We start from the raw sequence: 25,032 nt of genomic DNA, 5'->3' as shown, positions 1-25,032 counted from the left end.
TAGGGCCTTGTTGAATTTTACTAATTCCACGAGCAAATATTTAACTTACCGTCGATCGGTCGTCGGTAATTAATATCCTAATAATTTTTCACACGCTTTTAAAAAATCGATATTCGATATATCGATCGTCGAACGAGACGGTCGTTCGATTTTTCCTTTTTTTTTTTTTTTTTTTCTACGTTCGGTCGTCGTGTTTTTTCGTTTTGAATGAATGAAATATTTAAAAAAATTATAATCATCATTATTATTATTTTTGAGTTAATTTAAATAATTAACAAAATACACGTTTCGACACGTGTCAGAAAGATAATAATAATAAAAACAAAAACAACAACAACAACATCCAAACTCACGAATTCGTCCCAATTTTTTAGGTTTTTTTAGAAGAGATGGATTTGATTTTAAATGTTGGTACCCCTTAAATTTTGATCATGATGAAGGTACCCCGATCGGAACTCACATCCTTCCTTTCACTGCGAATTAATCGTCCATTTATTTATAATAAAATAATAATAATCCGGAAATTTCGATTGTTATTATTATTATTATTATTATTTTTGTACCCTTGACGTTTCGTAACCTTGACAGATCGATTAATCGATCGATCAATCGATTGTTTGAACTTTTGAATAATTTTCCACGTTTAATGGGAAAAATTTTGTGGTCGAAACAGAAAAAAATTTTTAAGGCGAGAGTCAGTCAAATGGCGTAATGACAATCAAAACAATTAAATTTTTTATTTTTTTTGTCCGTTAATGCATCCGCGGAGGAATGTGAGTAACCAAGATGGCGGAAAACAAAAAAAAAAAAAAATGTGAAATCCGATGGTGGTTATTAAGGTCGTTGGGTAATAACTTAATTTTATAATTGAAAGAAAAAAAAACAAAAAATGAATGCGTACGATGATGATGATGATGATGATGATGTGTATTGATAATAAAATAATAAGAAAGGAAATATCAATGGAAAGTAATAATTTTTTCTGTAATTATTATTATTATTATTATTATTATTATTATTATTATTATTACTCCGTCGTCCGGGTCGTTAAAAAAAAAAAAAAAAAAAAAAACATCAATTTAATATAATTACGAATTTATAATTTTTATCTTTTTATTTTTAAATAATTACTCGCGTTGTCATTTATTTATTTATTCATTTCACTTTTTAATAGGAAGAAGGAGAGAAATAAAACAAAAAAGGTTTTTATTTACTCTATGAAATTTTTTTTTTTTAAATGGAAAAAACCGTTAAACCGTTAAATTTTTGCTGACGTCATAAGTTTGACGCGGTTGATGCTGTTGTCGTTGCGTAACATTGTCGATTCGTTAATGTGAAGTATAATAATATTTGTTTGTTTGTTTGTTTGTTTGTTTGTTTCAGAGCGTTGCATGATTTAAAGAGAGAGAGAGAGAGAGAGAGATAAAAAGGTTTGAGGAAAATGCAACAATTTTTTCTCCTTGTTTATTCGTTTACGCTCCTCGCGAGTCGATCGTCATGCGAATTGTTCACGGCTCTAGTCGACATGGAAGAACTGCTACAAACGGAAGCCGTTTTGATGAACACTCTCGAGGGTTACATATCGGTGACGGAAAGGAAATTGGAAAGACTGAGAAGACATTTGGAAGAGTTTAGGAAGGAACACGATCAGGCAAGCAGAGGAGTTCAGGAATATCTATCGAATCCGATAAATGCTTATCTACTCACGAAAAGACTGACGAGCAACTGGAAAGAAGTTGAAACATTAATGACGGACGATGTAGGATTCGGTGAGTACGAACCGAACGATTGTTGTTTGTTGTAGGAAACGCAACGAGTTGATTGTTTGTTTGTTTCGTTTGTTAGAATTCGTGGATAACATAACAAACTACAGATCGGAAAATTTGCTCAAATTTCCAACGGACGAAGATTTAAACGGTGCCGCCGTCGCTCTCATGCGTCTTCAAGACACGTACAAATTGGACACGTCTTCGGTTGCGAGAGGAGAACTCAACGGCGTTCAATACAGCACGCAACTCTCCGCGGGCGATTGTTTCGAATTGGGCAGGCAATCGTATCAGAACAAAGACTACTACCACACGGTTTTGTGGATGACGGAAGCCATGGATAGGTATCACGAAGAAGTGAACAAAACGACGGCGAAGGGAGACATACTCGAGTACCTGGCATTTTCTACCTACATGCAGGGTAACATAAGGAGAGCGTTGCAAATGACGAACGAACTCCTCGAACTCTATCCGAACCACGAGAGAGCTCAGGGTAATAAAATATACTACGAAGACGCGCTACAACAGAGCAAAGGCCAGAAGAAAAAGGGAGACGACGGCGACGAAATAGTCATAGAGAAAAATACAAATTCGAAATATTACAAGGGGAGAGGAATGTACGAGAAATTGTGTCGGAACGAAGTCGGTTTGAGCGAGAAAATGAAAGCCAAACTCAAATGCAGGTACGTCGATTTCGGACGACCCTTTCTCATGTTGGCAAAAGTGAAAGAAGAAGAAGCTTTTCTCGATCCGAGAATCGTTTTGTACCACGACGTTTTATCGGATAGAGAAATCAAAACGATACAACAGTTGGCAGTACCGAGATTTAAAAGAGCAACGGTGCAAAATTCTGAAACTGGAAAATTGGAAGTCGCTCATTACAGGTAAAATAAAAGAAGGAAAATTTTTTTTCCCGTTAAAAGCAGACAGAAATTTACAAAATTTTGTTTACGTTGAATAGAATCAGCAAATCCGCGTGGCTAGAAGACGTGGATCATCCGTACGTGGCAAAAGTGAGTCAAAGAGTAGAAGATATAACGGGTTTAAATATGGCAACAGCGGAATCGTTACAAGTCGTCAATTACGGTATCGGCGGTCATTACGAACCCCATTTTGATTTTGCAAGGGTTGGCATCCATTTTTTTTTTTTTTTGGGGGATTTTGTTACCAACGTGAAAAAATAAAAACGATTAATTTTTAATTTTTTAGAAAGAAGAAAAAAATGCGTTTCAATCATTGGGAACCGGAAATAGAATCGCGACCATATTATTTTATGTGAGTTTGAAAAATAGAAAATGTCGTTAAATTTTTTTTTTGTTTTTAATGACTTTCATTTTTTATTGTTTTTGTTTTTAGATGAGCGACGTGAGTCAAGGAGGTGCGACTGTTTTTCCAGGAATAAAAGTTTCCCTTTGGCCTAAAAAGGGAACGGCCGCTTTCTGGTATAATTTGAGGAAAAATGGCGAAGGAGATTATCTCACGAGGCATGCAGCATGTCCGGTATTAACAGGGTCGAAATGGGTTTGTAATAAATGGATACACGAAAGAGGACAAGAATTTCGAAGGCCGTGCGGATTAACAGAACACGAAGTTTAAATTTAAAAAAAAAAAAATAAATAAATAAATAAAAAAACTTTCGACTGATTTCTATATCCTGTGTGTGCCTGTGAAATTTTTTTTTTTTTTAAATTGGAAATGATGATTTTTTTTTTTTTATAAACGTGCCAATTAATAAATGCCAATAAAATTATTAATTTTTAAATAATAATAATAAATACTGTTAAGTTCATTTTTATGTAAAATAAAATTTCTTTTATATTTTTCATAAAAATTAAATTGCATTAAAACCTTTTGATTTAATTTCAAAATGGCGGAATTGGATTCCATTTAATAAACGATTAATTGATTTTAATGGTTTAATGAGTGTTTACTTACTTACGAAAGCAGTTTTGCCAACGGAAATTTAAATCGTGGTAAAAGATTTATCGTGGGATTAATGTAAATATCGAATGATAATATATATCTCGTACCACGTTTACAACCTTGTTCTTCTGCACACGAAACACAAACAATAATCAATGAAAAGAATTTTTTAACATTCGTATGGAGTATTTTAGAAGCGGATTAAAATCCGTTTTGGGAACTTCCCAACCTGGGGAACGTTCAAACGCACCGGAAACGGTATTTACCATTAAATTTTTATCATTATTATTATTATTATTATTGAATTCGTTATATTAACAGTTTAAATTGTTTACAATTAAAAAGTATATTCGGTCGGTATTTTAACATATTTTAACTGACCCATTTATAATTACGACAGTTTTTAAGCAAGAAAAACGTTTTCCCGTATCGTTTTCGACGGTTATTTTTCGTTTTTTCAGATTGAAAAATTAGTCGACAGAGTACAGACTTCAACATTGCTCGAAGATAGAAGAGATGCTTGCAGAGCGCTTAAATCCCTGTCGAAAAAATACAGGATTGAAGTGGGAGCACAGGGAATGAATGCTTTTGTTCATGCTTTACAGACTGATTCGATAGATTGCGAATTGATAGGTTATGTACTTGACACTCTTTGTAATGTCACATCGCCTGAACCATTAGACGAAGAAGAACAACCAGATGTTGATTGCGATTTGTCAAAAATAGGAGGTCAATTTACTGAAATATTCATTAAACAACCTGAAAATGTCGGTTTGATATTAGCTTTTTTAGACGAATTCGATTTCAGAGTGAGGTGGCCGGCTGTTAAATTGTTAACATCACTTTTAAACAACAAGTATTATCATTATCTTTTCTATTCATTAACTCTCATTTATTGTAAAATTTATTAGAATTTAAAAATTTACTTTTAGAACTAGAGAAGTTCAAGACATTGTTCTTGTTAGTCCAATGGCTGTATCTAAATTAATGGATTTGTTGGGTGATAGCAGAGAAATTATTCGTAACGATGTAAGAAAATGAACATTTTGTAAATGTCAATTCAAACCAGGTTAGGTTAAAATTTAAGGTTTTAATTTTTTCTTCCCAGGTTCTATTACTTCTCACACAATTGACAAAAGGTAATGCAAACTTACAGAAAATTGTCGCATTCGAAAATGCATTCGATAGAATATTCGAAGTCATTAAAGATGAAGGTTTTGCCGATGGAGGGATCATAGTTCAAGATTCATTTTTATTAATGCTTAACTTATTGAAAAATAATTCATCTAATATAAATTTTTTCAAAGAGGGTAGTTACATACAAAAATTAGCACCTGTTTTCGCTTTGCCTCCCGATGGTAGCGATTATGATAATTGGACGACTCAAAGGGTTGCCAACGTTCACTGTATGCTTAAGGTAAATAAAGAATTTTTTTTAAACCTTTCATTCTCGAATGTTGACCCCCCTTTTTTTTTTTTTTTTTCCTCATAATAGGTTTTGAGAGCTTTAGTCAGTCCTAGTAATCCAACACAAATTACAAATTCATGTCAAGTCATTATGAAATCATCCGGACTGCTCGAAGCTTTGTGTTCCGTTTTGATGGCTAGTGGAGTACCAGCTGATATACTGACTGAAACGATTAACACAGTTGCTGAAGTCATTCGAGGTAATTTTTCTAATCAGGAATATTTTTCTGGTGTCATGGCTCCTTCCACTCCACCAAGGTAAACAACAACAGAGAGAATTGCACGATTTGAAAATTATGAATGAAACACATCGATGATAATTTTTTGTTTGTTATGTTTTCAGACCTGTTATCGTTGTTCTACTCATGTCGATGGTTAATGAAAAGCAGCCATTTTTACTTAGGTGTTCCGTTCTTTATTGTTTTCAATGTTTTTTATTTAAAAATGAATTTGGTCAAGCTCAATTAGTTCAAACTTTACTTCCATCAACCTCTGAAGGTATTTTGTCAGACAATGTTGTGTTTGTCGTTGTTGTTGTTGTTTGGTTGTTTCAGTTATTATTTCTTTCGCAGTTAATACATTAACCTGCGGTCAACTTTTATGCGGCGGTTTGTTTAGCACGGATCCACTTTCGAATTGGTTTTCTGCTGTTGCTCTGTCACATGGAATAATAGAAAATCCTGCTGAAAAAGAACAATTGTTAAAAGTCATGCTTGCAACTAGTCCAGGAGCGAGTCCCGTTTCTCTCCTTCATCAATGTTCTCTACTCCTTCAACAGGTTTTCTCTCTCTCTCTCTTTCTGCTGTTGTCATTTAATTATTTAAATGAAATAAAAATGAATGATGATGTTTGTTTTCAGAGTAATCAAGTCCAATCAAAGTTTGGTCTTCTTATATTGTTATCGACGTGGTTGTCGCATTGTCCTCAAGCCGTGTCTCAATTTTTATCCATACCTTCCAACATTCCCTTTTTAACGGCTCAGGTATGTCTGCATACCACTTTTTTTTTAATGCTTTTTCACGTTTAAAACGAAAAAAATTTTGTACGTTACAGACGGCATCGACGGAACACGATGAAACTGAGGAATTACTTCAAGGCCTTTGTAGTTTTTTAATGGGTCTATGCGTTCATTTTAACGATAATTCCGTACCTAGTTTTTCAAAGGTTCGTACAAAATTAAGGTTCGATTCAATTTTTTTTTAAATTAAATATCGCATTCAATTGAATGATAAACAAAACATTATTTCCAGGAAAATTTGTGCCAAATAATATCGAAAAGAATCGGAGTCGAAATGTTTTTAGATAAATTGAGCGGAGTTTCAAAACACGAGCAATACAACAAAGCTTCGAAACATCCGAACATAAGGCCGGGTAGTCAATCCGAATTGTTTTTAGATCACGAATTTTGCCGGTTGTTTAAAGTTTTGGAAGGTATGGTTGGGAAAGCTGTGAGTCCGAGAGTGGATTTCATGAACGGTTCGGACGACGTTTCCGACAGCGTTTTGGTGCAACAGTACAAGGAATTGATACGGGAACAAGATTTGAAATTGAAAGAATACGGAACGGAATTGGAAAGGTTGAGAAATCAGGAAGGGATCCTCACGAAAATGTTGAACGAATTGAAAATATCCGAAGGACAATTGAAAGATGAAAATGTTTTGCTGAGAGCACACGCGAGCAGTAGCGGATCGGATTTCAATTACAGTCAAGAACTTTTAAGACAAATCGAATATTATAAAAAGGAAGCGGAACACTGGAAGGAACAGTACAATAATAATAATAATAATAATAATAGTAGTGGTAGTAATACGACGGGGGGAAATAAAACGGAAATCAATCAATCGGTGAGCGTGTGGAAAATGTTTGTTTACCTTTGTTTTTTTTTCTTCAGACGACATTAAAATTTCTTTGTAAATTCGTTTAGGAAAATTACGGGATCGCAAATGGCGGTTTGGAAACGGAAACGGCGGCGGAAATGGATAAATTAAAAGAAGAATTGGCGGCGGAAAAATTGAAATTATCGCAGGTTGAAGAGAAAATGGCGAAATATGAAAAAACCGAATCAGAATTGGAAGCTCTTAGAAAAGATCAGGAAAGTCTTTTGGAATTGTTGGCCGAACAAGAGGGAAAATTGCAAGAATTTAAAAATAAATTACGGAAACTCGGTGAAAAGGTTTATGAGAAATTCAGCCATTTTTCTGTCTCTTTTTTTAATGGCTTTCTCTAACTCTTTAATGAAAATTTCAGGTTGATGATGATAACGAAGACGATGAGGATGATGATGATGACGATGACGATGATGAGGATGGTGCAGTAGAAGAAATAGAAGAAGGAGAAGGTGTTTATGTCGTCATACCATGAATAGATGATGATGATGATGATTAAAATCAATCAAAGTTTGTTTTAACGTTTGAAATGACGTCATCGTCGTCGTTTCGACTGGAGAAAGACGAACGACGCTGGATTCAAATCGTTTATTTAAAAAAATCATAGCAGTAACAAAAAAAAAGAAGAAACAGTGCCTTACAGCTTTAAAAATCGTTTTAAAGTTAAGGAAAAGAAAAAAGAATTAGCAAATAGTATTTAATTACCTTTAATAACCGTTTTGGAGAAATGTTACGCCGCCATATCGCCTTTCATATTTTCCAGTATATTAATCGACGTGAAAATTTTTAAGTTTTTTTTGGGGGAAAAAAGAATTCGCCCCTTGAATTTACTTTACAAATTTATTCAGTTATTTTTTTCGTAACGGACGACTGATATAGCTTCTTGCATTTAAATAAAACTTTAAAAACCCATTTTATTTTAACTGTATGTACATATATATAACGATATTAATATAAACTAAAATAATTATAAATATTAACTTTTTTTCGTGTTTTTAAATGCGTAGAATATAAGAAAAGTTTAAAATAGAAAAATAAAAACACTCACAAACAAGTTTATTTAAAGTTAATAACTACAAAAAATAATTTAACAAACAAAAGATGATGACGTCTTTGAAGATTTTGAATTTGAATTTAAAAAAAACGTTACGTTCGAATACTGCTGACACGACGATTCGAACGCCGCCGCCGCAACAGCGCCATTTATAATTTCGTACGAGAACACATGATTATTACAACTGGTAAGAGAAATTATTTTCAAATTATTTTATTTTTCTGTTTTCTATTATATCAATCATTGTTATCATTTCAATCATTAAGCATTTCTCCATGATTTTTTCATATCCAGTAATTCTCCCTCGTCGATTTTTATCAATTTCGAAGCCAAAATAATTTCACCATTTTCATGTTACCATTTATATGTTGACTCTAACCATTTTTCCCCCATTTTCATCATCATCATCATCATCATCATCTTATAATATATTAATATAATATTATAATATTAAATATTAAATTTCAAAGAAACAAAGAAGAAAAGATTTTTTATATATATACATACATTTGAATGGAAACGATTAAAAAAAAAAGGGAAAAAAAAATTCATAAAAACCGGCCCAAAATAATTTTTTTTTTTAATTAACCGCAATAAACTAGATTTATTAATAAATAAAAAAACTGGAATTTTATTCCAGTCGAAAAATAATGTTTGTTATAAAAAAAAAAAAAAATATTAATTTATGAAAATGTTTTTTTTAATAAACTTTTTTATCAACGGTATTTAATTAATGGAAATTTTTTTATTAATTTTATTTATTTATTATATTTTTCAAAACGTTTTATCCACATGAAATTATCATTATCATTTAACATAACTCGTTCGTTAAAAAAATTTATGAATAAATAAATAAATAAATAAAAATCAAGACGGCAATAACGGCAAATAATAATAATAATAATAATTAACCGGATTCAAATACAAAAAAACAAAATCTGGAGCGTGACGTCATCACACGACAAAATTAAAAATGTCTGGAGTGAAAAGTTTTCTAATTAAATAATTTTAACATAAAAATATAATTTAAAATGTAAACATTAATACATAGTAAAAATTTTCCAGATGAAATCTTGTCGATTTTTCTCCAGAGAACAAATGGAAATTATAAAAGACTGGAATTCAAATTTCTTAGGAAATCGAGAATTAGGGAATGCATATAGTAAGTCTTTCTTTCTTTCTTTTATTAGCAAAGATTTTGTTATTAATAATTTCCAGAACATTCATCCATCCATCCAGTACCAATTTATTTTATAAAATGTTTGGAAAGTATGACTCACGTTGGGGTAATTGCTGGAGAATCTAAAAAAAAAATAAAATTTTTTACAAGATTAAAACTACTCTCATCCCCACCATGATCGCATTCGTAAGAGTATTACTCATCGTAAGATGTATTTCTCTCTCTCTCTCTCTCTCTGGAGAAATGTAGAAACGGAGTTTAGTTGTTGGTGGTGGTGGTGGTAGTAGAGACGGGGGGTGGCGGCAACCGCGGCGACTATAAACGGGGGAATTGCGTGCGGGTCCACGTAGTCAGGTACAGGTGGCTAATCGAGACTTGATTTATAAATTCAACCAATAAGAAATACCAAGTCTCGAACAACAACAACAACCACAACAACCAAAACCACAATTCTCTTCTTATGATATATACGAATCTTGTGGAAGGAGTGTGTTGACCGCGTGTGTATGGGGGGGGGGGAGTCAGGGAAGTAGAGGTGGGAAAGGGGGGCCGGTTCGGGAGCCTGGGAGAGCGGCTGGTGTGCGAGGTAGCTCAGCTTCTCTTCTGTTCACTGTCGAGTTTTGAATAGTATGGCGGTCCTTTAATAGTCGTCTTACGTTTAATTACATTTTTTTCTTTAACGTTTTCATTGTTTTCTCTTGTAATCCGTGGGTGTTTTGTATATACTCATTGTTTTTATATATTTTCCTTTTAAACAAAATGGATTATTTATAATAAAGTGTGTGGAAAGAAATTTTTTTTTTTTTTTAAATCAAGGTGAACATTGTGTGTGTTTTTTTTTTTTTTTTTAAAAAACTCTTTGAATCCGAATCGAATTGTGGTTTGTCAAAAACGGAAGTCAATACAATTTTAAGTGCCACATAAATCTTTTCAAGTTTTCAACTTTCTTGTCTTGTTGTAAATAATTTTTAAATAAAAAAAAGATTTTTTTGTTTGTTTGTTTGTGTGTTCGTGTGTGAATTTTATATTTAAAACAAACATGTAATCGTTATAAATATATAAAAAAAAAAAAACTCGAGAGAAAATAGTTAACGCTTAAAGGAAATCGAATATAGTGGTAAGGTCTTTAATCACGGACGCTGCTTATCTGGCAAGAAGCCATTTTGTTTTTGTTACACACAAGGAAATTATACCTAACCCCATCATCATATATACGTGAACCTGTACTCGGCATTTTCAGGTTTTAGTTTTGTTTATTTTTATTTGTTTTGTTTGTTTTCTGATCCTTTTTTTTTTCCTTCTCTCTCCCTCTTTCCTCTCCCATCTTTCTCTCTCTCTTTTCCACACATATATTTCCTTACTGTAAAAAAAAAAAAAAAAAAAAATATGGTAATTTAAATAGTTTTGTAACATCGGCCATATTTTATATAATCAAAAAATTTTTTTAATATTATTAATAACAAAATTCGCATGAATTTGATTTTATTTTAACAAACTTTTTAATTATTTATTTATTTTATTATCATTATTTTGTTACAAACACGGTTACAAACTTAATTTTTCTTTTATTATGTAATTTTTTTTTAAAAAAAAAAAAATATTACTCTGAAAGTTAAAAAAAATTAATAATATTAGGTGTTTTTAGGTTTATAAAACCTGATTTGTTAAATTTTAATGAAACATACCTACTTATAGGTTGTATATTTGGTATTATGTAGCTATATTTCATTTCATTATTATTATTATGTGTGTTTGGGTGTTTTTGATTAGGGTTAGAGATGATAAGGTTATTGTTAAGAATGAATTTAAGTATCAGATTATTAACTGAAATATTTTGTTTGTTTCTGAATGAGTGTGTTTGTGTTTGCTTGTGTTGTTTGTATGTGTGTGTGTGTGTTTGTGTCTGTGTCTGTATGTGTGTGTGTGTGTGTGTGTGTGTTTGTATGTGTGAGTGTTTGTGTCTGTGTGTGTTTGTGTGTGTTGCTTTAGACAGGGCAATGGTAAAACATGGTAACATTAAGATTCAAGTTGAAAAAGTTTTGATTAACACACATTTTAAAACATTATTTTTTTTGAAATCAAGATTGTAACAAATGCAGGGAAACATAATTTTCTTACACAAAAGATAGTTATAAAAAATTTCAATGAATACTCACACACACACACATAATAAATTTCGTTTTGGTTGGATGATTACATTTCTATGGTTTGATTTTAGCCAATTATATCTCCCGAGTAGTGTGAATTCAAACCATGATATTTTCTATATAATAAAAACATATTTTCGTCCCGCTTGTATTAGACTTTCTCCATTTTTCGATTTGTATATAACGTATATTGTGTCATTATATCTAAAAAAAAAAAAAAATACGTTTTTCTATTAAACATAACAATTTTAAACGATTTTAAATTGAAAAAATAAGAAATAAATCCATTTTATTATTATTATTATTATTATTGAACGCTTGAAGCATTACCATTATTATTATTATTATTAAAAAGAAAGAGATAATACCTTTTGGCTAATATTTCCATTTGTACTTACTATACGTTATAATTAACAACTTCCTGTTGTTGAATTTTTTTAACACCTACAATCAAATGACTTTCCGTTTCCGGTTTTTATTTATTAATAATCTATCAATCTATGCATTTTACACCTGTTTTTCTCTTTTTATATATAGTTTAACGTAATTAAAATTATTATTATTATTTCAAAGTTGTATATTTTAAAAAAAAAAAAAAAAAGAAATGTAAACGAATTATTTTTTCATTACACCAATTAATCAATTCGAATGTTGATGACGTCATCACGTTTAACAAGCAACAGGTTGTTGTTGTTGTTGTTGTAAACAAGCAGGGACTGCCGCCAACTTAAGAAAAATAAAAAAAAATTGTAATCTGATTTAATTAATGGTATAGCCAAAGGGTTAATTAATAAAAAAAACATGGGATCTGGGGGGATTCGGATTAAATTATTTCTTCTTTTTTTTTTTTAATAATAAACCTGAAAAGGTTTTTAATATGTATTATACCTGAACAACTATATACATATATATACTAACTTTCAACGTTACAAGTTTTCAATTAAATAAAAATATCAATTTCATAATGATAATAATAATAATAATAATGCTTTACATTAAGGTAGGTCTTTTGCAAAAAAGAAATAAAGAAAACAATTTGTATTTAAAACGTTTTAATATAATTTATTTATTAATTACAATGTTGCCAAATAACTTATTATTATTATTATTATTGTTGTTGTTGTTTTTTAGCAAGTAAGGGAAAAAACCCAAAACTCTATGAAAATCTGTTGAAAATATGTAATCATAAAGAGAGAGAGAAAAGGAGAGAGACAGAGAGAGAGAGAAAAGGGGAGAGGAGGAGAGAGAGAGAGAGAGAGAGAAAAGGAGAGGAGAGAGAGAGAGAAAAGGAGAGAAGGAGAGAGAGAGAGAAAGAAAAGGAGAGAGAAGGAGAGAGAGAGAGAGAGAAACCATTACAATCATCATTTATTTTTATTATTATACATATAGGTATGAACCTTAATTGAAATTTTATTATTCATAGACTGAGTGAGTGAGTGAGTTTATACGTGGCAGGATATTAAAATGAATCTACATCGTGTGAACCCTACCTGGCTTCTGAATATATGTATACCTTTTGTCTTTCTTTTCTGTCTTCTACCACGTCAAATTCTTCACGACGTCGTCGTTATGAAAAAGAATAAATTTGTTTTTTTTTCTCTTTTCTTTTTATAATAAATTTTATTCAAGGTGTGTTTGTTGTGTGTTGTGTGCTGTGCATGTTTGTGTTTGTTGTGTGTGTTGTGTGTGTTTGTGTGTTTGTTGTATTTGTTGTATGTGTTTGGGTTTTTATATGAAATTAAAATGTGGTGGGTACAAGTTGGAATTATTGTAGTTTACAAGTAGTAGCCAACTTTCATCCGGTTTTTTTTTACCTTTTTCCTTTAATGATGATGATGATGATGATTTTCTTCTTTAATATTAATTTTATTGTCGGGTAATAATAATAATAATATTTTTTTTATTTTATTACCAAATATAATAAAATAAAATCATGTTTTTCTCTTTCTCTCTTACTCACTCACTCTCTGCTTTAATTCCTTCTCTCTCTCTCTCTCTCTCATTTGCTACCATTTATACGACCAGATTATATTTTGTTGTTGTTGTTGTGTAGTGTGGTATTAATAATAATAATAATAATAATAATAATGGTAATAAAAATAAATTTTACGGTTGTAATAAAAAATGTTTTTCCGTTTAAGGTTTAGAAGAGAGAGAGAAAGAAAAAAGCTCATTTAATTTTTTTGTAAACTTTATTAAATTTGACTTTTATTATTTACAATTTTTTTTTTTTAAATAAAGGCGTTAACAGGTATTCAAGGTCGTTTGTATTGTACTCTAACAAACAAACAAACCGACAAACGTTTGAAATATTATATATATGTATATATCTATCATTGAAAATTTTATTGTGTGGCGAGAGATTATTAAGGAAATTTGAGAAAAAAAAAAAAAATTTTTTTTTCAGTAGCAGAAGAAAAAAAAAAATTATTTTTCAGTAGCAGAAGAAAAAAAAAAGAGAAACAGTTACAAACGGTTTTGATTAAAAAAAAAAAAAAAAAAAAATTTTTTCTTTTCTCTCCAGCTCACGACGCAGACGAATACAAAAAAACTAATTTGAATGTAATAATTTTCTTTCACGATTTATCATTATTATTATCATTATCATTATTATTAGATGAAAATTTAATTTTTATATAAGGATGCTGGGATGCTGGATAGATGGACCATTTTTTGTTTATTGCTCTTATTCCGTAATAATAATAATAATAATTTAAACGTTTTATTAACGTCACATAGAGCCGAACGTTTTAGAAAAGGATTCAATTTAAAATTTTTCTTATTTATTTATTTATTTATTTACATTAAAATTGTTTATAATAAAATTATTTGTTTATAATGGCGTGAGTTAATAAATAAATAAATAAATTGGATAAAGACGGATCTTTAAAAAAAAAAAATGAAGAAAAGGAAGCCAAAAAATATATAAATTGATGATGAGACACAATAAATTTAGCATAACGAGTTTTTTTTTTCTTTTTTCTTCTTAAAGGCCACAAAAAAAAGATGATGATGATGATGATGATGATGATGAAAAAAAAAAAATTCGTAGTTAACCTTTTAACATAATAAATTAGCAATACAAGGTAAATTCATTCGCGCAGCATCATTTTAAATGTTGTTGTGTACCAACATTTTGATAAAATCCGAGATAAAATCTGTCCATGGCCGAGGATTCTAATTAAAACTCGACTAAAAAACATTTTTAATATGTTTATCTCTCTCTCTCTCTTTCTCTCTCTCTCTCTCTCTCGTATTATTTAAGCCTTGATAAACGTTTAACATAATTATTATTATTATTATTATTATTATTATTATTATTATTACTTTTATTTAATTTTTCGAATGGGAAAGAGAAAAAATAGAAAAATAGAAAAAATGTTATGTGTAACATGAGGGCAAGGTTAAATTAAAAACCGCAATTTGAAATACTTTTACTCTATGAAAATAATTTTTTGGTTTTATTTAGTGGTCGTCGGTTCAGGTTCGAAAAAGAAAAAAAAAAATTTTGTGTGCCTGTGTACCTGTGTAATAATAACGATGCGTGAATAAAAATATGTGTGTTCCCCGGTTTTAATGCGACGTCCATTTTGTCTCGAATCGAGTTTTTTTATTTTTTTTTTAAAACGAATCGAATTCGAAATAAATAATGGATTAAAATAAATTGTCGCCGCCATTTTGAATAAAAAAAAAAAAACAGAAAACAAACGGAGGGAAGTGGGATGGGGAGGGGAAAACAATTTGGCGACAAATTTTTAACGGATTTGCGACGTTTTTTTTAAAACAGTATTTCGTTCGGTTTAAAAAAAAAAAAAAAAAAAAATTTTTTAGACGTTAAAATTAAAGAAACGCCTTATTTGAAATTTTTTTTTTTTTTTTTATGTTGGCAATACTTACATATTGAAGATTGACATTAGATGTATAAACAATGTATCATTAATTTATTTAAATTGCTCTTTGTTTTTATTGTTTTTTTAATAAACGGTTGCTGGTATGAGCCAGGTGAAAACTCCTTACGGTAGTTGAGTAATTTTTCTTTTCTTTTAATTTAGAAAATGCCTATAGAAGAAGGCGTTAGCGGAGAAGGAGGCGGTGGCGGTAGCGGTGGCACAATGTCTCCAGAACGTAGGCTTCGTACGACAACAGAATCGCGAGATCCATCGATGCCATCATCGTCATCGTCGTCGTCGTCGTCGTCATCGTCATCATCATTAGATAACACGACACTAGCTTCATATCATCAACATTTGGCTGCACTAGGTGGTAGTTTGCTAGGTCATCACGCTCGAGAATCATCGGCATTTGTACCGGTTGTACCGTCTCGATCTCTTCATTTAGTTCCTTTCGAAGATGGCGGAGGAAGAAAAATGGATATTGCCACTATGATGGCGGATAAACGTAAAGAAATGGTTTTGAGAGAGGAAGCTGCGTGCGTTGCAGCAGCACACGCTGCTGCCGCCATGTTCAGGTACGTTTTCCCCTCATCATTTCGAATTTTTTTTAATTTTTTGACTTCATATAACAGGTATTCTTCTTTTTCAGAGCTCCTCCTCAACCCTACGGACCACCGGGAATATTTCCTACTCCCGGTTTGGCATCGGTTGTTTTCCCTCATCCGCATTTGGATCGAAGACTCCTCCGTGCTCCCGGTCGTGCTTCCCGTCCTAAAAAACAATTTATCTGCAAGTTTTGCAATCGGCAGTTTACAAAATCCTACAATTTGCTCATACACGAAAGAACTCACACGGACGAAAGGCCCTATTCATGTGATATTTGCAACAAAGCGTTCAGACGTCAGGATCATCTCAGAGATCACAGGTATGTTAATCAGTTTTATCAACCCACCCCCCACCCCCACCCCATACGTTTCATTACGTCGGCTGTTGCGTTTTAATTTTGACATGTTATAACTTACCTATTTGCTTCAACGAGGTTTCAACCATATTACGAGCCTTGGGTCAAATGTACCTGTTCTTCTTCCTTCACCTGCTCGATTCTTTGAATTATAATAATAAACGGTCGATTGCTACTCACACACGCATACACACGCACACACGCACCTCTCAACGACCCTTCGTAATGCAAACAAAAGCGTAGGCGAATATATTTATTTATCTACCCTCCTCCATTTACAAGTTTTTTTTTTTTTTTTTTTTTTTTTTCAAATGTTGACAGTTTGTAGATAGATACTTTCGGAATTTAAAGAGAGAGAGAGAGAGAGAGAGAATAAAGTTACCGACTCTTCGAGTTTCACCGTTAAATTCAACCCTCCCTCCTCCTCCCCCAACACAGGAGAACAAAACAAAATAATAATAATAGTTTTTGTCAACCTGATACCTGATTTCAAGAGGGGGTTTCGGTTACGACACGCCTATTTTTTCGTCGTGGGGGGGGGGAGGTTTTTTACACGAAAAAACTTTCGATTAATCGAAACAATTTTTTTTTTTTTAAATTCTGGAAAATTCTTTCGATATTATAAAACCAGTAAAAAAAAAAAAAGAAAAAATTGTTCAATTTAAAGATGGTGGTTTTTTTAGGGGGGAAGGGAGGGAATGGGGAGGGGGGTTTCGAGTAATAAAAACCGCAAACTAATTATTTCAAATGTTTCTAGAATATTATAGAAATATCTGTTTAGAAAAAAAAAAAAAGAAAGGTAACGCTAAAACGAGTTTTTATTTCTCAGCATCAAAATCCAGTCGGTTTTTCTCTCTCTCTCTCACACACACACACATACTCTTTATTTAATTCGCTATAAAAGTTCTTTTTTTTTTTTTTTTTTTTTGATGCGTGTGAGTGTGCGTGTGCGTATATGAAACAAAAATAAAATTATGACGAGTAAAAAGAGGAAAGAGGAAAGATAGAAGAAAAAAAAAGATGGCGGACCAAAATTTTGTTAATAAAGTTGATATGATTGTCCCAACCAACGTTGGGCATTTTTTTCTAGACTGAGACTCTTTCAGGGGTAGTAGGTTCGCCTCGGGCAAGTTGTATCTCATTGGTTCGAGCTACATTCCACCTCAGACTTGAGAACTACTAACAGAATCAGAGCAGAATTTTTTTTTAAAAAAGAATTTTTTAACGATCGAATCCATTTTTAAAGCCTCACCTCGCACACGTTTGTTTAATTTTTTACGGTCGAGAGACAAGAGAGTGAGAGAGAGAGAGAGAGAGAGAGAGAGAGAGAGAGAGAGAGAGAAAGAGAAAGACAAATCGTTTCGCGTTCGATTTAAAAAAATTCAAAAAAATCTTTTTTTTTTTTTTTCTTATTTCCATTGACTTTATTAATATCATCATCATCATCATCATTATTATTCGTTACCGAATTGGCGGTTATTTCAAAAAAAAAAAAAAAAATTTTGATTTTAAACGCGTTCAAGAGGAAAAGAAAAGATTTTAAATCGTCCTTGACCCTTAAAATTTCAAAATTATATCTTTGAATACGTTTTCCTTTTTTTTTTTTTTTTTTTTTTAATTCGCCATTTTGAAAATAAATAAATCATTATTATTCTTTTACCGCGAATAAATTTTTAACGGAAAATTTAAAAAAAAAAAAAAAAAAAAAAGGTTCCGATAGGATTTGTCTCTTTGTTTCATTTTTTCACCACCCCGCCGCGTTGCAGTCGCTCCTTTTGTCATCATTTGAATTTCGCGCGTTTTTTTTTTTTTGTTGACGTCTCTTCGAAAGTTATTTTTAAATATGACCTTGAAGGGTCAAGTCACTTTGAGGGAAGGAGGGGGGAGAGAGAGGATAAAACTTCAGGAAAATTAATGAGATTCAAATAAAAAAGGAGAAAAAAAAAAAAACGCAGCATCCGACCGTTGCACGCAGAGACCATTTTTTTTTTTTTTTTCTTACGATTGCCTGTTTTCGAATCACGCAAATCAATTCGTTGTTTGTTTGTTTGTTTGTTTGTTTGTTTGTTTAATATTGTCGCCCTTTATCTTTCCTCCATTAAAAAACATGGTGAGGAGAGGAGAAGTCTCATGGAAAATGTATATATATATATATATTTTATGGAAAATTTCAGGTACATACACAGCAAGGAAAAACCATTCAAATGCGGCGAATGTGGAAAAGGTTTTTGCCAATCCAGAACTTTGGCGGTACATAAAATCCTTCACATGGAAGAATCCCCTCATAAATGTCCCGTATGCAGTAGGAGTTTTAATCAAAGATCAAATTTGAAAACTCATTTGCTCACACACACGGATCACAAACCATACGAATGCGGTTCTTGCGGTAAAGTTTTCCGAAGGAATTGCGATTTGAGACGACACGCATTGACACACGCAGTGGGAGACGTGCCCCCCGAAGTACTCGCAGAAACCGAAAGTGAAAGATCTCCAAGTCGAGATTCGACAGAACGACGTCGTTCAATATCTCCAAATTCAACACAGTGTCATCATTCGGATCCCGAGGGTGGAGTAGGAGGAAGTACATCATCGTCTTATACTATGAGACCTACGACAACAGCAGAACCTCGTCCGCAATTACAAGTAAGACGAGATTTACACGATAGATCTCCCGGACCGACACAATTTTCTCTGTCGATCGGAAAATTTAGAAGGCATCAACAACAACAACCACCACCACCACCGCCGACGCAGACGCAACCACCACCACCACCGCCGACGCAGACGCAACCACCACACGTTTTTGGTAGCGGGGGTATAATATCACGAAAATTATCATCATCATCATCATTTTCATTTCCATCAACGAGTGGTGTGATGTCGAATCAACCCGACGATTTATCATCATCATCATCGTCGTCGTCGTCGTCGGCCGTACGTCCGACGGAATTAAAATTAAAATCAAATTATACAAATTATAAAAAAATAAATTATCGTTCGAGATCAAACGATATTTACGTTGGGGACGAGATAATCGATCCGGGAGAAAATATACAAAATCCGGAACAACATTTATTTACAAAACGTCCGATACCGCCGGAACCACCAGATCAAGAAGATCATTTAACAATATATCATCATCATCATCATCCGTCGGCAAATTCCGCGGATTCTTATCCACCACCGCCACCTATTAACCACGATGTGACGTCAGAATTCGATTCCGACGAACCTTTATCCCTTAGCCGGAAATCAACAATCACAACACAAGTCTCTCCTTCTTCCACGACGGTTGTAAAACCTCATTCAAATTCTCCCAAATCATCATCACCACCGAAATTATTTACAACTACGAATTTAGTTGAACCGATTCCGGGTACGTCTTCTACTACGTCATCATCATCATCTTCTTCTTCTTCCACGACTCCGAGACCTCCGGCTAAAAGAAAAGGATTTAGTATTGAAGATATTATGAGACGCTGACGATAATATATGAAATAAATTTTTTTTTTTTTTTTTTTTTATTAGGTTAAACGATGTAGATTTAGTACGTGAGTCTTTTTAATTTTAAATAATTAATTTAAGGTATTAAGTTTAAATTTAGAAGGAAAAAAAAAAAAAAGGAAAAGGAGAAAAAATTTGAAAAAAAGTTACAAAATTGAATTTGTTGACTTTTTAAACTTGTCAAAAAATTTTTTTTTATTTGTTGTACGTTTATTATTATTATTATTATTATTATTAATTTTTTTTTGAAAAAACCGTTTTAGATAAAATAAATTATAAATATATATATATATAATATAGATAATAATAATAAATAAATAACTTTTTTTTTTACCGGGTTTAAATAAATTATTACTAAGTAATAAATAATTTAAGGATAATAATAATAAAAACAAACAATTTTTAAATTTGGCGCGTTAATGATTTCAAAACGATAAATAAAACGACTCGATCGAGAAGGCGGTGGTTTTCATCTATGTAAAATGGCTGATGTAACTCGTAAGAGTCGACGCTATCTAGTTTAGTTCTTTTTTTTTTTTTTCTGTTGTTGCGAATAAAGCGATCGTCTTCTTTTTTTTTCATATTGAAATGAAAAACTTTTTATTATTAATAATACTGGTAAGTAATTCATATTTTTTTTTTATTTTTTTTAAACCATTTTCACCGATTTTCATTTCTAACCTCACCTGGTCGGGAAAAATTTCATACGTTTGTATATATGACCATAACGAATTTTAGATTTTAGATAGTCTTATTGAAGGACGTTATCAATTTTTATCGGCCGTTACGGGTAAAGTTAGCCAGGGAAAATATATTTATTATAATGCAACCGTACCGGGTACAATACTTTTAGAATTAACATCCATTTCGGGTGATGCCGATTTATACGTATCACAAAAAACTAAAAATCCTACATGGGATCATCCAAATAATTATTGCTTACAATCAGTTACATGTGGCCTCGATTCAATTCTTATTCCTAAAAGGTAAAAATATTATCTCATATAATAAATATTAATTTTCATTTTATTTTAATTAATTAAAAATTAAATAAATTTAATTAATTAAAAATTAAAAAATTTAGTTTTAGTAGACCATTAGGAATTGGAATTTATGGCCACCCATCACACAAATCGAGTCAGTACATTTTAACAGTTAGTTTAGTCGATGATTCCCATGATTTATTTTCATCGAATTCATATGATGAAAAAATAGACAAATTTTATTTTCACATCGATGATGAATCGTCTATTAAAAAACAAAAGATTGATAATAAGTACGAGGAAAACGATAATGATGATGACGAGAAGAATACAATTTTTTCATTTATAAAATTATTTATTAAAAATTTACTTATGATAACAGCAGAAGAAACTGTATCAGGTTTATTATTTTTTATTTAAAATATTAATAATAATGGCATATATAAATATTCATGTTTTATAAATAATTTTTATTTTTCTTTTCGATAAATTAAAATTTGAAAATATGTCATATTAATTATCATATAATCATTTCATTATTCGATTCGAATAACGAATCCTCTTTCTCTCTCTCTCTCATCTTCATATCGAAAGAGAGAGAGAGAGAGAGAGATAGAGAGAAATGAATATATTCATTCAATCACCGACTGACTAACTGATTGACTGACTGGCTTGATTACATACAAGAGAGACAGAGAGAGAGAGAGCTCACAAATTGTTATTGAATTTTTATATTTAAAAAATGTTATCGAGACTCGATAATAATAATAATTTGGCACAGCACTCCTCGTAATGTGTATATAAAGAAAAAAAAAATTCAAAAGAATATATTCATTCAATCACTGACTGACTAACTGATTGACTGACTGGCTTGATTACATACATACATACATACAAGAGAGAGAGAAACAAAAAAAATCTCGTTTAAAATAATGATGATTTTTTTTTTCTTTTATTATTATTATTATTATTTTTATCGATTACTTTATAACATACAACACGATTTGAAATTTTAATTTAAATTTTTTTTTTTTGATTACATTAATAATAATAATAATAATAATAATAATAATAATAATAATAAAACATATTTTTGCCTTAAAATAACACAAAATAATATAATAATTTATAAAAATTTGAAACAATTTTTAAAAAATGCTTTTTTTTTTTTTTTTTTTGAAATTAATTTTATTTATTAAGACGATAATAGTAGTAATAGTAGTAATAATAATAATAATAATAATAATAGTAGTAGTAGTAGTAATAATAATAATAATATTTAATTAATTAATTAATTAATTCTTTATTAAATTGAGCTTAATAACACATTTTTCTTGTTCGTTCGTTTCCACATTCGATATTTAAATACCTTACATACTAATAAATAACTCTTATCATTATTATTATTATCATTATAGATAAGAAAAAAACATTTTACCTATTAATCGATTAATTTAATAACCGTAATAATAATAATAATAATAATAATAATAATAATTTCCTCTAAAATTCATTTAAATTAATAAATATGCTCCTTCTTCGCAATTTGTTTATCAATAACAATAAATTTATTTATTTAATTACGGATCGATATAATTTTTATCAGTGATTTCTTTTATATCTTTCTCACTCGCACGCACGCACTCGCACTCTCTCTCTCTCTCTCTCTCTTTCTCTCTTTCATTTCCAACAATCAATTTCCTTTTAAATAAAATTATTATTATTATTATTATTATTATTATTATTATTACCATAATTATCTTTATTTACAAAAAAACATTAAAATAAAAAATAATAAAACAAATTTAATAGTAATAATAATAATAATAATAAATATAATAAATAAACGAATATAAAAAATTAATTAATTAATTGTAATTGATGCAAGGCAATAATTATTATTATTATTATTATTATTAATTTTTTTTTTATTAACGGACGTGTAACGACGCAGTCGATAAGAAACTTTTTTCTTTTTATCTCTTATCACTTAAACCACCAAAAGCAAAAAAAGAAATTTTTATCTTAGAGCGAGGGGGGGGGGAAATAATCACCCTTAACGTATTATTATTATTATTATTATTATTATTATTATTATTATTATGCGTATAAAAACATTTAAAGATACGTACGTTCATCGTACAACGTACACATACACACATATACATAATAATAATAATAATAATAATAATAAAATATAAACAAATCATTACGATAATAATAATAATAATAAATTTTTTTTTTCATCATATCAAATAATTACTTATTTATTTATTTACATTGAGAGCGAATCGAATAATAATAATAATAATAATAATAATAATAATAAGAGATTGGAAAATCATTTTTTAATTTTTTTTTTTTTTTTCTGGACGTTTTTCCCAATTTCTCTCTCTCTCTCTCTCTCACACACACACACCAACAAACAAACAAACAGACAACATTCTCTTTCTTATACGTATATGAAATTTTACTTATTCATTATTATTATTATTATTATTATTATGTATTATTTATTATTAATAAATTACAAAAATTACATTTACAAATAAGAAAGGATTATATATATATATATATATATATATATATATATATATATATATATATATATATATATATATATATATATATATTATATATTATAAAAGAATGTTCATTACATAATTATAAAATATTATTATTATAAAGAAGGGGGAGCGGGGGGAGGGGAGCGGAGGGGGGGGAAAAATGTTTCAATACTAAAAACACTACTAAAAACTTTGGACATTGATTGTGATGGTTATTTATTATTATTATTATTATTATTAATTAATTATTTTTTATATTACGATAATTCCTCTTAATTTTTTTTTTTTCTTTTGTAAATAAATAAAAAAAAAAAAAAAATCCAGTGATTATGATTACGAGTTTAGTGATAATAATAGTGATAATAGTGATAATGATAATAATTTTACAAAATTCCATTTGTTAGGTATTGAAAACCGTCGTAGAGTTTCGTGCTCAACGAGTGAATGCTCGATTCGACCAAATTATCCACGAGCAATTGCAAACGTTCTTCCGTCATGTTTAAATGGAAACGATTTTTCAAATTGGAAACCGTCGCACTCCCGGATTTGAAACAAGGCAATTGAGAACTCGAACGCATTATTTCGACGATGCTCAATATGTTTTCCATGTGTTTCCTCGCCGCGACCAATCCTTGGAGTATTAATATTTTATAATATTCAAACATGTCGGATCCCAAACCGCCCATGACGGCGACAAATTCCGGAGTCAATTTAAACGGGGACGTTTCGAAACCGAGATTTTTCGGCGACGCCGACAATATGAAACCGTAGTCTATGTGAATGACGTGTCCCTCGTTCGTAAGCAATATGTTTCCGTTGTGCCTGAAAATAATTTCAAGAATTTCGGTGATCGAATCATTGCTGCCACTGCTCCTGCCACTTCCACCGCCGCCACCACCACCACCACCACCATCAACCACGACATATAATTACCTATCTTTGACTTGTATGACGTAACAAATGATAGAATAAGCGGCGCAAGATTGTACGAAATTCCTTTGTGCCGTTAAAAATGATTCTGACGTCACGGGACCGAATTCCTGTTCGAAATATTCGGGAAGAGACAATTGGCAATGTTTTCGTATTTGATGAAGTGAAACCGTGTTTGGAATCGTTTCAATTAAACCGCTATCGTTGGACAAACACAAAATCCTTAAACGAACAAAAAAAATAAATAAGAATTTACGATCGTTATAAAATCGGACGAATGACGTGACGTAACGTAAAACGGGGAAGCAGAAAACTCTTCCGCGCTGGACAAAAAGTTTTTTTTTCATTCATTTTCCGTTAATTGATGAGTCTAATTAAAAAGAAAAAAACTCGTATGATTCGCGTTAGGTAATTTTAAACTTTTTTTTTTTTAGGAAATCGCCGTGAGGCGTATTATTGTGTGTGTGTGTGGGTGTGTGCGCCACACACAATAATACGTATGCCTCATACACACAAACAAACAACACACTAACTTAAACACACACACAAAAACAAACAACACACTGACTTATACACACACTAACTAACTTAAACACACACACACACACTAACTAACTTAAACACACACACACACACACACACTAACTAACTTAAAACACACACACACACACAAACTAACTTAAACACACACACACACACACACACACACACACACACACACACACAAACTAACTTAAACACACACACACACACACACACACACACAAACTA

At 30.8% G+C, this 25,032-nt stretch overlaps 5 protein-coding genes across 5 annotated transcripts; 4 read left to right on the top strand and 1 right to left on the bottom strand.

Moving 5' to 3' along the window:
• Positions 1-1,441: 1,441 nt before the first annotated feature.
• On the top strand, positions 1,442-3,362 carry Phum_PHUM445570 (Prolyl 4-hydroxylase alpha-1 subunit precursor, putative; the record flags this gene model as incomplete). The annotated part of the gene is made up of 5 exons (XM_002429598.1): positions 1,442-1,769; positions 1,846-2,650; positions 2,728-2,893; positions 2,976-3,041; positions 3,123-3,362. 5 exons carry the CDS (start codon positions 1,442-1,444, stop codon positions 3,360-3,362), a joined length of 1,605 nt encoding a protein of 534 aa, XP_002429643.1.
• A 507-nt stretch (positions 3,363-3,869) lies between these two features.
• Phum_PHUM445560 (dp115 protein, putative) lies at positions 3,870-7,383 on the top strand (the record flags this gene model as incomplete). Its single annotated transcript, XM_002429597.1, has 13 exons — positions 3,870-3,927; positions 4,102-4,130; positions 4,151-4,545; positions 4,622-4,718; positions 4,798-5,106; positions 5,185-5,414; positions 5,500-5,654; positions 5,729-5,934; positions 6,016-6,138; positions 6,210-6,320; positions 6,407-6,921; positions 7,006-7,021; positions 7,081-7,383. The coding sequence occupies 13 exons, from the start codon at positions 3,870-3,872 to the stop codon at positions 7,381-7,383; spliced, it is 2,547 nt and encodes an 848-aa protein (XP_002429642.1).
• Positions 7,384-15,478: 8,095 nt separating this feature from the next.
• Positions 15,479-19,760, top strand: Phum_PHUM445550 (protein bowel, putative; the record flags this gene model as incomplete). Its single annotated transcript, XM_002429596.1, has 3 exons — positions 15,479-15,891; positions 15,966-16,241; positions 18,452-19,760. The coding sequence occupies 3 exons, from the start codon at positions 15,479-15,481 to the stop codon at positions 19,758-19,760; spliced, it is 1,998 nt and encodes a 665-aa protein (XP_002429641.1).
• A 503-nt stretch (positions 19,761-20,263) lies between these two features.
• Phum_PHUM445540 (uncharacterized protein) lies at positions 20,264-21,557 on the top strand (the record flags this gene model as incomplete). The annotated part of the gene is made up of 4 exons (XM_002429595.1): positions 20,264-20,279; positions 20,527-20,736; positions 20,937-21,057; positions 21,518-21,557. 4 exons carry the CDS (start codon positions 20,264-20,266, stop codon positions 21,555-21,557), a joined length of 387 nt encoding a protein of 128 aa, XP_002429640.1.
• Positions 21,558-23,714: 2,157 nt separating this feature from the next.
• Phum_PHUM445530 (phosphatidylinositol 4-kinase, putative) lies at positions 23,715-24,608 on the bottom strand (the record flags this gene model as incomplete). Its single annotated transcript, XM_002429594.1, has 2 exons — positions 23,715-24,153; positions 24,265-24,608. 2 exons carry the CDS (start codon positions 24,606-24,608, stop codon positions 23,715-23,717), a joined length of 783 nt encoding a protein of 260 aa, XP_002429639.1.
• Positions 24,609-25,032: the final 424 nt, after the last annotated feature.

This window comes from Pediculus humanus, genomic scaffold (genome assembly GCF_000006295.1).
Source record: "Pediculus humanus corporis 1103172108215 genomic scaffold, whole genome shotgun sequence".
Classification (NCBI taxonomy): Eukaryota; Metazoa; Arthropoda; class Insecta; order Psocodea; family Pediculidae; genus Pediculus; species Pediculus humanus.
The sequence above is the reverse complement of the archived record's forward strand: the minus strand, read 5'-3'. Positions and strand labels throughout refer to the sequence as shown.